Here is a 16,826-nt window from a genome sequence, read left to right on the forward strand (position 1 = left end):
TGCTTGCCCAACTTTCCTTACTATGCCCCAGAGGCCTTGACCTTCTCTCCAGATAATCCCTGAACCATCCAAGCCCCATCCTGCCTAATGGTTCTGCACATGCTGCTCCCGCCCCCACGCATCCCCACCTCACTCCTCTCAGACCGAATGGTACCTCTCCAGCTCCCGGGCTCCTATGTTATCTCTATATTACACAACCCGTACTTTTCCTTAAGACCACTTACCACAAGTATGTAAATGAAGGGCTGCAAATTGGTAACCCTCATGCTTAATGAGACTTGGGATCCTGTTTTATTTGACATTGTTTAAAATTTTCCAGTTTGAGTTATTTTAGGCTGGGTGTGCCCTCTCTAGCTTGCCATGGTTCCCACCATTCCCTGTTGTCTCACATGCAGCTCAATTCTTTCATTAATGTGCCTGCTTTGGGCAGCCATTTGTGTTTGAAACCCTTGGTTTGACTATTTGGTTGATGTTCATTTCAATAGATTGTGATCTTCTGGAGCCCCAGCATCTCCACAGTGCGAAGTCGGAGATCAATAAAATCTGGTGAATGAGTGAATGACAAATGGACAGACCTAACAGGTTGGTTCTATGACTATACTCATTTTACAGACAAGGACGCTATGGCCCAGAGGGGCCCAAGATCACACGGTTGCTGAGTAGCACAGCCGGGACATGAACTCTGGTTCGCCTGGCCCGAGTTCCGCTCTTTGCCATTTTCCCAGGCTTTCCCCTATTCCTGCTGAGTTCCAGTTCTGTCATGCCTAAAACGATACGAACTCGGCTCTAGATCTCTCCCGATGCTGTTATGAAGAACAAATTCGTACCAGATATGAGAGTGCTCTAAAACTCAAGAGAGACATAATATTATTATTAAAAGCATTGTCACCACCATTTTTCCTCTAAACCCAAAATTCCTCTGCCTAAAACCCTTCCATCACTGCAGACTAGCTTCCAGAATAAAGTTCAGTCTTTCTAATCTGATTTCACCTGTCCGACCCAGCCTCTGGTTTCTCCTTCTCTTATTACTTCTGCCTCACTTTATACCCAAACTGTATCTGACTCTGGTTCCTCAGTGCCCGTGCCCCCCACCCCACCAAAAAAACCCCAACCTATGCTGTTTCTTCCTTCAGGAATGCTCTTCTCCCTTCCCTGCTTCTCTCGATTATTTTATACCGATCCTTCCAGACAAAGCTCAGCCATCATCATTCCCTGAAGCCTTCCCAGCCTCCCTTGTGGCCCCTCTGGATCCATCCCCACAGCCCCCATGCTTAGCCCCAGAATAGCACTGACCATGTTTTTCTCAGTAAAGATGTTTTCTGAGGCTTTCCTTCCCAACAGCCTGTGAGTTTCCCTATGGCAAGGACTGTGTCTTAGTTTCCATGTGCCCCCAGTGCCCAGCCTGACACAAATGAACACGCAGGACATTTGTTAAGTCTCTTAATGCCCATGTGTTCCTTTTGTAGACATAAAATAATGAGTATATATCAGTGCGGACAAAAGTGAGTGCTTCTCAACAACATAATTGTCATTTCTTTGAGGACAAGATGCTGGGTATGACTGAGAATTTAGTCATTCATTGTACCAGCTTTTACTCAGAATCGCCCAGGGCTTGGCCTGGTGCAGATCCAAACAAGCCTGGGCACTCAACCTCAGTACACTGGCACAGAACAGGGTGGGGGTAACAGAAGGAATAACAAAGTGCTTTTGGTGGGGAGAGAAACACTGATGGAGGGACCCAGGAGGTCATCATGGAGGAGGGGGCATGACATGTGCTTTCAAGAATGAGTGGGGTTTCGAGGGGTGGAGGGACCATGGGCAAGACAGGGGACAGTGGGATTTGGGGGTTTCAGGGTCACTCAACAGTTTCACGAGTTGGAAGCACATTGTGTGTGAAGGAGGAGGTTAGTGGGAAATGAAGTTGGCATCATCTCAAATGCCAGGTTAAAGAGTTTAAATTTTACCTTGTAGACCATAAGGACACATTTAAAATATGCTCCTCACTGGTATCGCTACTTCTACTTGTACCCTTTCTAGCCCCCCAAATCCGTGATCTACCACAGAAGAGTTATCCCCTACCTGAAACCCTCCAATGGCTTCCCTGAAATGCTTTCCAGTGCTCTCAGAATAAACACCCAACTCCGAACAGTGGCCTGCAACACCACCCTTGCTGGGGCCCTGCTGCCCTTTCCCTCTCCCCTCCTCTCACTCCTCTCCCTCTCGATCACTTGATTCAGCTGCACTGGCTTCCTTTCTCTTTGTCCAGCTCTCCTAGCTCTGTCTTGGCTCTCAGTTTGGGCATTTGCTGTGCCCTCTGAAGAGCATGGCCTTCCCCAGGTTTCCTCCCTGGCTGAGTCCTCATCATATAGTTCTCAGCCCAAGTGACATCCCCACCCAGAGTCACCCTGACCGAGCACTGGAAGGCAGTGTGCCTACCACACTATCGAGCTTGCATTCCAGTGATCTCTGGGGTCCTGGGTCCACTGACAGGAAAGTGAAGTGGGCTCTTATAATAAAAGAAGTCATTATGTAGTTGTGTGTAGAGGCTGCAAGAAAATGTTCCCAAGGGTCCTGCCTGGTATAGCTCAGTGGATGGACTGCTGAACTGTGAACTGAAGGGTCACTGGTTCAGTTCCTGGTCAGGGCACATGCCTGGATTATGGGCCAGGTCCTTGGTTGGGGGCATGTGAGAGGCAACTGATGGATGTTTCTCTCACACATTGATGTTTCTCTCCTCCTCTTTCTCCCTCCCTCTCCCTCTGAAAAATAAAAAAAATGTTCCCAAGGGATTGGTGAAGAAAGTTCTCAGAGGCTAACTAATCCCATTGCCCAGGTCAGAGAACTCTTTCTATAATGCCTCTGGCAGACTTTGCCTCTGTATACCTCTGATGACAGGGAGTTCCCTACTTAACATGGGGACACGTAATTCTGACTGCTAGAAAAGACTTCCTAATATCAAACCAGAAGTCATTCCCCTGGAATTTCTACTTTTTGGTCCCAGTCCTCCCCACTGATGCCTCAAAAAACACATCTAATCCCTCGTTTTCTGGGACAGCCCTTCAGGGCTAAAAACAATTCAGCTTTTTACAATCCCTCTTTTTGCCTTGACTCTGATTCAGATCTCTCCCTAAGTTTCATTTCTCTGGCCACTTGTTCTTGGGCCCCTCTTTTCCTACTCACCCCTTAAAAGTTGGGGCCCTTTAAGCTTACACCCAGGTTCACCCTCTCTCTCTTTTTCTAAACAATCACCCTCACTCTTTTTTTTTTTAAGATTTTTACCTATTTGTTTTTAGAGAGAGGGGGAGGAAGGGAGGAAGAGAGGGAGAGAAACATTGATGTGTGAGAGAAACATCAATCGCTTGCCTCTTGCATGCCCCCAACCAGGGACCTGGCCCACAGTCCAGGCATGTGCCCTGATTGGGAATCAAACCCACAAACTTTCACTTTGCTTGACAACACCCAACAAACAGCCACATCTGTCAGGGCTTGCCTTCCCTCTTATGTTTCTGTAGCTCTCTATGTACTGAGGACAAGATACCATTATTTATGACTTGGAGTATCTCCAACTTTCTACATACAGCTGTTCCTAAAGCATCTTCACTTCAATGGCTTACAAGGATTTCAAACTCAACCAAGACTAAACTGGTCTCCAGGTCCCTGTCCCCACCTAATCTGGTCCTCCTGGTTGGTTCCCTATCTCTGTGAACCGTACCTCCCATCTACCAGGTCACTATAACTACCAACTTGAGCATCATCTTTGATTGCTCTGTCTATGTTCCCCATCCAATCAGCCCCTATGTCTCTGTAGTCCCCTCTAGTCTGGCCCCTATTCCTCACCTTCCAGGTACCTCCCACTCCCAATATTCTGAGTCTACCAATTCAGGTTCTGCATTTGCTAATGCTCCCAATCTAATCCCATCATCCCCAGTGGCATCTCCATCTCCTGGTTCACAAGATCTTTCGTGATCTTATCGCTTCTGACTTCTCTTGTCTCTCATCTCCAGCAGCACTCAAACCACCAGTGGTTTCCTGAAGACACCATGTCCCCAAGCCTCTGTGCACTCTGCTCCTCTGGCCTGCCATGCCTTTTCTTCCTTTTTTTTTTTGGTTTGGAGAACTCCTTGTCAAGCTCCAATGTAAAGATCTCTTCCAGGACCTTGCAGCTGTTCCTGCCCATCCTCTATATTTACCAGACCTCTTACTCCTGGATGTCACCCCTGGACCAAGCATTCACTCCTTATTCTGTAATTATGTTTATCTGTCTGTCTTTCACCTCTGATGTTGTAGTATTTTGCCAGTAATTTATCCCACTGCAGGCTACCGCCAAAAGTTTGAAAACTGATGGTTTCATGCCTCTTCTGCTGTACCAAATGCATTGATGTCTGGAGAAATGGGGTGAGCTCAGACACGCGGGGTTGGGTGTCTGGTTTCCAAGCCAAGGCGAAGTGGCCCACTCCTCCAGCCTAGGTGTGGAAATGTGCACGATAGGCCCCCGACTCCCTGGCAACCAGAGGGGGGACGGCACAATGAGATATGCGTCTCCCGTCCTTGCCCTCTACTCCACTCGCCTGCCTGCGTCAGCTTGGGGCTGAGGACTTCCTGGAGGCAGTGCTGCTTCCTGAGAGCTTACCTAGGAGTTTGACAGAAGAGCCTCGAACTTGTAGGAATAGGCCATGTTCAAGGCACTGAAGAGAGAAAGGCGTGTGTGTGTGTGTGTGTGTGTGTGTGTGTGTGTACACGTGTGCGCACACACGCACACGCTTACTCTCGCGCGGGTGTCGAGGTAGCTGAAAAACAGTAATCTTAAGTTTTGGGAAAGACTTGAGACTTGCAGAACGCGGAAACAGTCTGTTGTCAGGACTACAAACGCCCGGCGCTGATTGGCTGAGCGCCACCACTGCCAGTGCTAGGAGAACAGCGAGAGCCGACACACCCAGGACTGAGGTCCTGTGGATTAGACACTTCTCACCCCGTCCAGGGAGGGGCAGTAGGAAACAGTACAAGTGCAGAGTTCCAGGTGAAGGGCAAGACTTCTTAGTTTGGCCCCTGAATCTGGATTACTAATAAATCCTTGGTTTTCTAGTCAACCATGGGATCTTCAGCAGGTCTCTATTTTTCCAGGTCACTGTTCTCATTCAAAGAATAGGCCCTCTCGTAGGAACCCAAGCAGGTCGTGGCCAAATAAAGACAGCATGTTTTGGCATGCTTTGCCAGTGCAAAACAGCCTGCCAGGGTTTGTAATCACAGAATCTGTGAACTGCAGTATTAATAATGTTCATTTGAATGCCCATCAACTAATGAAGGGGTAAACTAAATGTAATCTAGCCATAGAATGGAATATTGTTTACTCAAAGGAATGAAGTATGGTCAAACCTCGGTTCTCGAACAATTGTTTCTTGAACAAGTTGTTCATGGAAAAAACATTGCGGTTGCCTAACAAAACTTCGGGTCTTGATTCTCTACCCGACAACATGCTGATGCCTGTGTGATCAGTCATGAATCTCTCAGGTGACAAACAAAGGAGATCCCTTTTTTAAACAAGTCACATCTCGAACAGTTTTCTGGAACAAATTAAGTTTGAGAACTGAGGTTCCACTGTATGGATACATGTTGCAAAGTAGACAAGCCTTGAAGACATTGTTTTAAGAAGCCATACACTATATGACCACATATATGATTCGATTTATAAGAAATGCCCAGCATAGGCAAATCTATAGACACAGAAAGCAGATTACTGGTTACCAGAGGCTGGGGCAAGGGTGGGGGAGGGGTGGTGTGGGGGGCGGGCAGTGGGTTTGACTGTTAACAGGTAGAAGGTTTCTTTCTGGGGTGATGGAAACTTTCTGGAATTTAATGATGACCGTTGCACAACATTGTGAATGTATTAAAACCCACTTAATTGTATACTTTAACAATGGTCATATGATGAATTTTATGTTGTGAATTTTGTCTAACAGAAAGTTTGTCTAAAAACACTTCAGCGCTTTACACTGTGTAAGGTATCACCTTTACTGAAATGCATTACTTTTGTGACTCCCTCCACAACCTGAGGGAGTCACTCAGATCTTCCCTGAGGGCCACATTAGTGTTACACTCTTGCAAGGCTCCACTGAAGCACTTCCACGTGTTGACTTCATAACCATAGGTACCACTATCCCATTCTAAACAGATTAGGGAACAGGTACAGGGGGCAGGCAATCTCATTTGCAGCAAAGGTCTGGTTGTGGCACTACTAATGGAGACTGCCAAATCCATGGACTGCCACCCAGCCGCACCAACGCCCTAAGCTTGGTGAGCTTGCCCTACCTTCCAACCCCAGCTGTAGCCCATGGTTTCAGGTACCTTTCTACTCTCTTAGCTGCAGTATTTGGGGCGTCTTTTCTCCACACCTTAACTATTGTGTATGTCATTGAGAGGGTCTCTACAGAGCCTTTTCATCTTTGTATCCCTCCCCAGCACAAAGCTTTGCACTTAGTGAATGTTACTTTGATGCTTATTAAATAAAAATGTGGGAAAAACTATGAAGTGGATGACTGCCTTGGGGGGTGTTTTATCCTGTTCTCTGGTCAAAATCCATTCCTCTCTAAAAACAAACTTGCTCACTAAAATGGAAGCAACCAACTGGCCCTGCGGCACACTGCATTCTGATTCTATTAACACACCACCTCACAACAAATGTAGTTTCCTTAACAACTTCTTTATTTTTCATGTATTCGATCCATTTAATTTACAAATTACACCTTAAAATGGTAACTGGTCATTGAGACTTGCTAACAGGATTATTTTGGTTTGACGAGTTCTTTCTAAGGCAACTGATTCAATATTTGAGCTATAACGTTATAAAATGTGTGTTAAAAATGACATAAAACTTTAAAGGTCCTGTCCTTTAAATGCTCGAGTTTTCACAAAGGGATTGAGGTAACATGCATGAGCTAGAAGCTGGCACTCTGATACGGAGCAGATACTCGCATTAGGTTATCAAATGGAGGCTAGGGTCAAATCTCCAATTCCTGGAAGTCCACACATGATGATGAAAGAATCTTATTTTTTCTTTGATGTGTTAGCTTTAAATAAACATATTTAAAAAATTAACTGCCCAATACCTACTGTGCTATCTTTTTATATGTTTGGCTGCAGACTCTTTGATTACTTCTTCATATAACAATCGTATAACATCATTTTTACAGGAAGAGTACAGAAAGTCTAATCTTTCCTCAAGCAAGGTTGACAGAAATTTGCTTTGTATCACTGATAGCTTAGAAAAATTTTTTTCACTTTCAAATCATATTTCATTATTGGAAAAGTCATATACATTTTTAGGATTGCTGTCAAATCACAATTTATTTTTTAAAAAACCTCAAAATGTGTTATAGCACGTTCTGAAGCAAAGCTCTACCAGTGGCACACATGTTACAAAAACATAACTAGTTTCTAGTTGGGCTGATTAAAATCTGTACACCTGGGAAGGTGGCTGCTGAATGAAGCTCTGAAGAATCAAAGAGATGTATACAAAACCAGTTTGAAAACTTCACAGAATTTTAAGATAGACTCAACTTTTCATGATTTTCCCAAAGCCAGTCATGATATTTATTTAACTTATGGTCTTCAGGGTGCACCTGGAAGAAATCAGGAGACAAAGGCCTTATGTAAGTTAGTCAGAAATACATTTTTAAAATTTGCTTTTTAAAGATATAGTAGGAGAACACACATCATGAAAATGTACATGGAAATTATAACCTTTAACCTAATGGGATTCACAAATGTTCAAAATTATACCTTACATTGAAGTAATTCTTTACACTTTTATAAAGTGTTTTTCAATTTACTACTCGTCTTCACCAGAATTTGGGGCATGGAGTAATGATAACATGAACAAGCATCAACATGTCTCTTTCTAGTTGGAGGTGTTAGACCCTGAGAGTTAAATGGATTGCTCAGGTCACAACAAATGGTGAAGCAGAAATGGGCTGGGCCAGACCCCTACTAGCTAAATGCTTAGGGTGGTCACAGGTGAAGAGCACAGTGTAGCAGGCTATCTGGCAGTGCCTACCAGCCAGGACATCACCCAGATGCCTGCGTACTAGGCAAACTCAATAGAATGGGCAGCTAAAGTATGACCCAGACCCAGTTACCACAAAAATAGTCTGAGACTACTAGAAGAAATCCTAGTGGTATTCCAAGCCCAAACATTGCTGCTTTCCTGTGGTGTACTCTGGAAGACGAGTATGATTATGACAGAAGGAAAACCGCATCAGGCTTAGAGTTATAACATGAATGGAATGAAAGGAACAGGGCCAAGTGACAAACTTGCACGTCAGTCAGGGGCCACACCAAGGAGTCTTTACGTATGGACTTGTGTCCATGGATCCTCTTCTTGTCGCCAGTTAACTGCATGCCACTTATTGCCCCTCAAGTTTGGAACAAAAGTGTTTGTGACTGTAACGGCAAATGTGTCAAAGAAATAGTTTCAGCCATAACAGTGGACTTATTTTTGTCTCAGAGATAATACGTGCTGGAGATGATCTGGCTGCAAGTGGACCTCACCTGCTTCCACTCATTGACGCAAAAAATCCGGTAGGAGTCGTTGCCGTATTTGCCAATCCCATGGAGCTCAATTGGATACCTCCACTGCTTTGTCAGATACTCATCTGAAAATATTACAGCTCACATATTAGGCCATCCTCTAGGAAGATGCTGCCCCCAAATGTGTGGTGATGGGGGGCTGGATGGGAAAACAGCAGAAAGGGACAGGAAAGAATCTCTCTTAACAACCCCAGTTGTGACTGCTCTTTCTTCTGAGAGCCTGAAGCACTGGTCTGTCTGAACATCTCACCTGCCACTTACTGACCATTATCATTCTGTGCTAACTCAAAGAGGTATTGTCCTGAGGGCTTTCTACTTCACTGAATTCTTCCTCTAATTTTACCCACATGGCTGGACCCAGTGCTGGGCAAAGGTTTATTGCCTGGGTGGATGGGAGACTGTGGTTTAGGGCAAGTGGACTGCTTTTAAATGCCTTTGGTGCTTGAGCTGAATGACTTCTATTAATGTAGCATCCATGGACATAAAAGTTTAAGGTGTGGCTTTCTTAAATAGACACAGTTTGTTTTCCCTTTGGGTATATGGGAAAATACCTGAGAACTTGACAATGGTTTTTGCTCGAAGTTCATAGAGACCAAGAGGTTTAAGAAGTTCTGACACATCTCTCCAGTCTGCGGTTCTTGCTACCTCAGCTGAAGGATACTTCTCCAGAAACTCCCAAAGCACAGGGATTGCCATTTTACCTGGGATACAGAGATAACTATGTGATCACAAGCCTCCACATGGGCTAATTTAAGTTCAGGTACTTCCTTCTTCAACTACAAATCTCATATAGTACTTTTTTTTTTCTTTTAAAATATTTTATTTATTTATTTTTAGAGAGGGGAAGGGAGGGAAACGTCAATGTGTGGTTGCCTCTCGTGCATCCCCAAGTGGGGACATGGCCCACAACCCAGGTATGTGCCTTGAGTGGAAAGCGAAATGGCGACCCTCTGGTTTGCAGGCCAGTACTCAATCCACTGAGCCACACCAGCCAGGCCTTTTTTTTTTCTTTCTTTTTAAACCACTAATGAGAATTACCTAAACCAACAACCAGTTTCAGAGTGAAAAACCAACATCAGTAACCTATTAGGTTAATAGTCCAGGATTATGCTGAAACCTGGCCCTACATAAAATAGGGATGGGCAAATGTAGGTTTACAGTTATGAGTATGCAAAACAGTTTATTCTTGTATTAATTATTTTTTGTCTTATTTGTGTTGCAACTGTAAGCTATGTTTGCCCACCCCTGTATTGCTTTAAAATAATTGTATTATCAGATAACTTGGATGAAAGCAGGTGACAATGATATTAAAGAAAGTAGTTGGTAAAAAAGAAATGCTCTTATGCACAACTAAGGGATGTTATGCAACTGATTTTTACTGATAACCAAAACCAATTTGGAAGTAGAACACAAATGAAAATCTGCTCTTTAGTGCTACAAAGGCTAGTCTAACTTACTCCTGGGTGAAAAGTTTAAGTGCTGGAAGAGGAAGACCTTTACCTGAGGTCACACAGACTCAAAATCAAACTTGAACACTGGCTTCCCAATCAATTCAGTGCTCTCTGTCATCGCACTGTCTCTAAGAGACTGGTTAAAACCATCCACAAACCTGAGGTCCGATTGAGAAATATAGTTGCTATGAGGAGCTTCCATGGATCGTGAAAAAGCGTTTCTTGGACGAGATTAAAAGGTGACCGAGGAGGTGTCCACTTCTTAAAGGCTTTGCGTCGTGGGGGGCTGAGAACTGAACAAAAACAATGAATCAGAGTTGCCCATCTATCTAAAATAGGTTTAAAATCTGATTTTCTGATTGGGAAAGGGATACCTTCTTTGTTATACTTGCTGGAAAAATACAGGCTTGTTTTCCTTTTCTCTACTTGTGTCCGTGGGATGGTGTCTTCTAAAAAGGAAGAGTAAACACTGTTTATAGAATCTATGGTTTAGCCTAAAGGAATATTCAGGGATGCAAATAATAATGATAGTAATAATAATAAACTACTATTATAAAGCTTTAAAAATGTGCCAGGTACTTCCCTAAAATTAACCAATTTAATCCTACTAATGACCTATGAGCTAAGGCACTATTTTATCTCCACAGATAGGGAAATTGAAGCACAGAGAAGTTGAGCAACCTGGCCAAGGCTAAAGCATTACAGCTGAAGTTCAAATCCGGGCAGTCTGGTTCCTGAGTTCAGACCTTTAACCACTCTGTTATAGTGGTTCTTTCTTTCTTTTTTATTTTTAAAATTTTATTGTTGTTCTATTATAGTTACCCCAATTTTTCCCCATTTGCTCTCCCCTGCCCCACCCACCCTCGCTCCCACCATCAATTCCCATCCTGCTGTCCATGTCCATGGGTCCTTTATACATGTTCTTTGCACACTAGTTCTTTATGACCCATATTCAGAGTTCACAGTATTGTAAAATTGGATACAATATGGAATATTTAAAATTATGACACATTTGTACAGTGCTGTCATTAAAATATTTTTGAGACTGTATCATAAAGACTTTCTCACTTCCAGGTGAAAAAAAAGCAGCATTCTACATATGACCCCAATTTAATTTTAAAAAGAAAAAAAATATATATATTTACAGAGATTAGAATAAAATGAATCAAAATGGTATAATGGTTGTTTCCGATGTTCTTTTCTTCTTTAATTTTCTCTATTTGCCAAAATTTCTGCAGTGAACATTTTTACCCTTGCTGAAAAAGGGGGGAAGGGAGTGGGGGCAGGGAGGAATAGATAAAACAGAACCTTCAGAAAATCCTAAGAGTTTGACCTCAGAACACCTGAGACAATTATCTACCGGGAAGCTAAGTTACTTTACCAGAGACTATTTGACCAGTGTTATCGGGCTTCCCAAGTTTCAGAAACCATCATATTTAATGCCCTCTTTAGCCGTACCCTTTACATTTGAATGTCAGTTAATAATACCTTGTATTTACATATCACGAAGCCATCTTTTTCACTTCTCATTTTACTTTACAATACTCTTGATAAAATAAACAGCACTAGTGAAGGGTATTACCTCCACTTTTACAGATGAAGAGACCAAGACCTAGAAATGGAGCAACTGTCTGAAAACGATAGTTTCCAGGTCTCCAGATGAGTTTAGTGGCTATCTTGCCATTCTACAATCGTTTAAATAGGCAAAGCCTAGGAGAAAGTTAAAAAAGTTAGAACAGAGGAAACTGTGCTTACTAGCTACTTTATAATTTTTTTCTGTGGGTTCCTATTAATAGTTACTAACGAGCTGCCTTTATTACTGAGCAACTGGCCAATTTCTACTTAAGTCAATAGGAAAGTCTTTACTATTTCATTGACTGTCTATTAACCTAAGGGTTCTTCACCTAATGTTGAGAAACAGACTTTATGTATAGGATACTTTCATTGTGATTGCAGCAGAATGTTTTTAAAATGTAATTTGCCCATTGTACTAGCAATAAATCTACATAAACCTGAAGGCTTTAAGAAGCTCAAAGTTTTTAAAGAACAGACTTGAAGAATTCTTATGCAGGTCCTAGGTATATATGGCCACCTTCTGTTAAAGGTGGAGAAATTCCGGGTACAGCAAAAACATAAAATCATGAGTGGGCCTGAAAGCAGGAATCAAGTCTAATCCCTTGCTCCATCCACTTGTCCACGTTGTCTCCTCATAAGATTTAAGTAAAATTACTACTGTTTTTTTAAAGGAGTTATTCATTATACCATAATGGCATAATGAATAATACCAGGCTGCTCAAAAGGTCTCCTTTTTCTCTCCTATTCATTGAGGTATTATAAAGGTAAAAGTACTCAGCTCTATACTCTGTATTAAGAGCATATTACAAATAATAGATGAACTATGTGAGTACGGTTTTGAATTATTTAGATCTCTAAAGCAGCAGAGAAACATTGCATTATAGATGATAAAAATGACTATGATATATGCAAAATTAAACTGGAAGTCACCCATCAGTAATAAGTAACAGCAGTGGTGCAAAGAGAAAACACTGACTATTCTCAACCAATTTATGTATAAAAGGGTCTTCCCTAAACCTTTTCCAAGCGAAGCCTTTTCTTTTCCCTCAAGTTGTAAGATTATTGGCTGCAAAGAAGATAGGAAGAAGGGAAAGCACTGTTGAGGAGAGTCCCAGCTGCTGCACCAGGGAGAGAAGGTGGCAGCCATTAATGGCACGATGCTCCTTTGCTGGGAGTGTCAAGGCAGGAGCCAGCTGGTTCCCTCTGCCATAGGAAGCGGTTTGAAGGTAGGTGAGACAAAGTACTAGGATCACTTGGCAGAATGTATCTGCTATTTCTTCGTTCTACTCCCATATCTTAACTAGTTACAAGCATGAAATACATCATCAGGAGCATAAACTTCTCATTACATGTTTCATAGCACTTTAATGCACTGAATACCTTGACATGTTTTCACAGGAGTAGAGTCTTTCTCAGTCTGTGAGCAGTTGTTGTCCATTTCAGAGCTACATTTTAAATTGTCCGTATGCAAATGTTCCTTCCTTTCCCCAACTTCTACTTTTGTTATTTCCTCAGATTCTAAAAAGGTATCCTCACACTTCTTGTTGGGTTCGGCTTCTTCGGTTGAAGTGATTTTGTTTATGATGCCAGAAGTTACTTGTTCAAAACTCAAATTTGATCCTGAACTCGGTGACTTTTCTTTCTTAAATTTCTTTTCTTCATTCGTCACATTGAGGAGTTTATTGCTTGCTCTGGCATTAGAAATGTAGGAAGTTCTATCAAGTTGACTTTCTTGTGCAGCAGGTTCACTTTCAGCATCTGCCTTATACACATATTCTCTTTCTCTATTACTTTGAATAGAATCTGGAAGACTCTTCTGGCACCTTGTTTTAGTTTTCTTAGTTTGAGTTTCTTTCCGAGTAGTCATCTTCCCTTTGGACTTTCTAACTTTTCTGGAGTCAACATCATCAACACCCTCACCTTCTTTCAAAGGCAAATGCACAGAAGTAAAGTTAGGTAGTTCTTTGCTACCTTGCATTTCCAAACTACCACTTGGCAGTGGAAACACATTTTTTTTGCACCTGCTTCTTGTCCTGAGGTTCCACTTTGAAATGCTACTTCCGTTTTGCAGTTGTGACGTCAGAGCTGCCATGCTGCAATCTTTGTATCTTGAGCTGGTGCCCCTTTTAGAAAGTACAGTAAAATCAAAATCTTCTGGCTTAAGAGAAGTCTCTTCATTTTTGTGAAGATAATTAGCAAGTGAACTTTTGGATCTGAACTTCAGTCCTTGTGGGCTAGAAAATAATTTTAAAGAAAACTTACTGACAGTAAATAAAGTGACTTTTAAAAAGAATTGGACCTTGTTTCAGGTTTTTAATTAATAATTTCCAAATGTTGCCATGGATATTTGTCATTTAAAATAAAAAGTGATAAAGTGGTATTTTTATAACAGTTTCCTCTATGAGGAGGAATATGATACTATAAAATAGTTTACAAATATAACTTACGTGACAACCTTACCATTAATCATTCACAGGAGAAAATATGTGTAATGTCCCTTAATAAATCACTTGATAAAATCAACCAGCAACACTGAATAGAATCCATAATGGTTTTATAGTAAAAATAGAAAACAGTCAGGATATCTGCTATACTTCCCACTATTTGCTTAGACAAAATTACATGGCAGCACTATCTTTACCACCTTGCATGCTCACCTGATAAAATATACATCATATCTTCCTGCTGTTTTTCCAGATAACCTCTGCTTCACAACTCTTTCCCATCCGCGCGGGATAGACTTATGGTATTCTGCCATTTCAGGACCACCAAACTGAGCAGAAGCAGTGGGTTCTTGTAGCAGAGCATTACACTTACTGCTGCTTTTTATCAGCATTTGTTTTTCATTTTCTACTCTTTCTGATCCCAGAACATTTTCCTTGCTGAAAAAAACAGTACAAGTGATTATTAGCTCATTTAAAACTGATTTTCCTCTGTTTATTCAATTTCAATCCTTGACACAGAAGAGACCACATGAACTATTTGGATTATGGAAGAGATTAAAATCAGTATGGACCAATCTCATGCTATGGGAATATCTTCCTGGCTTTCAACAAGGGCTAAAAAGGGTTGGAAATCTCTACACAATGAAAAACTCGAGCTACTTGCTAAAAACTTTTTAAAAATTAATCATTCAATAGGGTTATAATAAAAACTTCTGGTGACACTGGAATAACTTTAAAAATATGAACCAGTTCCAGTTAGTAGGAGCATCATCCCATATTCCAAAGATTGTGGGTTAGATCCTCAATTAGGGGTGCACAGGAGAGACAATCCATTGATGTTTCTCTTTCCCACTGATGTTTCTTGTCTCTCTCCCTTCTTCTCTCTAAAATCAATAAATATATCCTTGGGTGAGGATTTTAAAAAATGAACCAAATGCTGAGCTTTTAACCTGGGGTCAACAGACCTACTTAAAAGAATCAGTGAGGCACCCTCCTCTTCCCTAAATAAGTAAAAAAAGTTATATATATAGGGTTGGCCAAAAAGTCCGAATGTTTTTGTCTATAAAAGACACATTTTTAAAATTTTCACCTATAACTTTACTGATTTGGATATTCTGACTGTGTCAGCTATCTCCTGTGTGGTATAACACCAACTGTTCTCAATGTCTCAATTTGATCGCTGTCAACTTCAACTCGTCTACTTGACAGTGGAACATTGTCCAGCTGAGAAAATCTCCAGCACAACTTCGAAAACCAGTTTTGACACATGCAATCAATCACAGCACCTTCTCCATACACCGCACAAATCTATTTTTGCATTTCAGTTGTGTTTTTACCTTTCTTGAAATAATAAAGCATAATATGTCAAAAATGTTGCATATTTTCTTTCATCTTCAATATTAAAATGGCTACACAAAAATTCACCAATTTTGATATCTTTTTTAAACATGCACACTGTTGTGACAGCTGTCACTATACAATCTAACAGAATTGTTTTGAATGAAGACAACTAAAACCATCTTATGGAAAAAAACCAACACTTTTGGCCAACCCAATAAAATATATATGTATTTTTCTGGGGAAGAGTATTACTTTCATCAGATGTTGTAACCCTCCAAAAGGTAATTTCTGACACAAAATTTTCAAATATCTTTCATACTTGATCCTCATGAAACCTTGTGAGGTAGGGTGGATAAAACCTCTTCTTGATAAAACTGATAGGAAGATTAAGTTACTTGCAGAGCTGATATCAGAACCCAGGTCTATTAAATCTTGGTCTAATACTTCTACCCCTGTACTATTATTGAAAAACTTCAGTAGAGTGTATCCTAATCACACATTTTAAAAGTTGACTAGGTGTATAAAAATGTCTAACCCAACTTCTTTTCTACGAATAGGGAAACTAACCAAGAGCTAGTGACTAAAATAAGAATAGTTTGGGGTTTTATAATTTTGGAGAGCTTGGTGGATCTTGAGAAATTATATAGTTCACAATTTTATAGATAAGGAAACTGAAACCTGGTGAAAAGAGTACAAACTTTCAAGTCAACGTACTGGGTTCAAATCCCAGGTCTGTCATTTACTAGTTGTGTATCTAAGACCAAGTTACTTGGTCTGTAATATGAGGAAAGGAGATAATTCCATTTAAGGTAGTTCTCAGGATTACATTTCACAGAAAAGTGGGTAACTCATCTTAGCTTCCTCTGTTACTTCTCATAGGACACATTTTTGGGGCGCTGCTGGCTGCTTAATTTGACATTTCCCCCAAGCTCTTCCTAGGATCCTCCAACCCAAGTAGGCCTCTCCTTGTATCACCTCCCTACTCCTCCAAGCTCCTTTGTCATTTTGGGTAAAAAAGAACTTAACGCTGTAGACCACAGGTTAGAAAGGCCCACCCACCGCAACCGCCTCGCTCCCATTTTACAGGTGGTGAAACTGAGGCCCTAAAAGGGACAATGACTTGCCAGAAGTCACACGGCGGGTCTGGCGCTAGATGCTCATTGGAGGTGATGGAGGGGGCAGCTCCACCGTCCCCCAGGCTCGGACTTTCCATTTCAGCTCTGCCCCTCAAGCGGGTTCTGGCTGCACCAATAGGCCGAAACGGTGCGACGCTCTGGGTGTAAAGCAGATTAAGACGTGAAAACGTCGTAGGCTCAGAGCGCTAGGCTGAAACCAAAAGCTAAAGGAAGAAGAAGCATTTCACACTTCACAGCCTTTTTCTGGCCACCTACTCTGCCACAGCTCTTTCCACAGCTCAGCCAATCAACTCCTT

At 41.6% G+C, this 16,826-nt stretch overlaps 1 protein-coding gene across 3 annotated transcripts; it reads right to left on the bottom strand.

The window, feature by feature from the left end:
- Positions 1-6,668: 6,668 nt before the first annotated feature.
- Positions 6,669-16,796, bottom strand: MBD4 (methyl-CpG binding domain 4, DNA glycosylase). 3 transcript variants are annotated; one of them, XM_037139336.2, is made up of 8 exons: positions 16,519-16,796; positions 14,267-14,491; positions 12,990-13,843; positions 10,409-10,483; positions 10,193-10,327; positions 9,135-9,284; positions 8,545-8,648; positions 6,669-7,616 (listed from the first exon to the last, which is right to left on the bottom strand). In XM_037139336.2, the coding sequence occupies exons 1-8, from the start codon at positions 16,605-16,607 to the stop codon at positions 7,539-7,541; spliced, it is 1,710 nt and encodes a 569-aa protein (XP_036995231.2). In that variant the 5' UTR covers positions 16,608-16,796; the 3' UTR covers positions 6,669-7,538. The 3 variants fall into 3 exon arrangements, with proteins under 3 accessions (XP_036995231.2, XP_036995233.1, XP_036995232.2); XM_037139337.2 differs by lacking the exon at positions 6,669-7,616 and adding an exon at positions 7,623-8,436; XM_037139338.2 differs by lacking the exons at positions 12,990-13,843; positions 16,519-16,796 and having other exon boundaries at positions 14,267-14,371.
- Positions 16,797-16,826: the final 30 nt, after the last annotated feature.

Source organism: Artibeus jamaicensis, unplaced genomic scaffold (assembly GCF_021234435.1).
Source record: "Artibeus jamaicensis isolate MK-2021 breed Jamaican fruit bat unplaced genomic scaffold, CSHL_Jam_final contig_519, whole genome shotgun sequence".
Taxonomy (NCBI): Eukaryota; Metazoa; Chordata; class Mammalia; order Chiroptera; family Phyllostomidae; genus Artibeus; species Artibeus jamaicensis.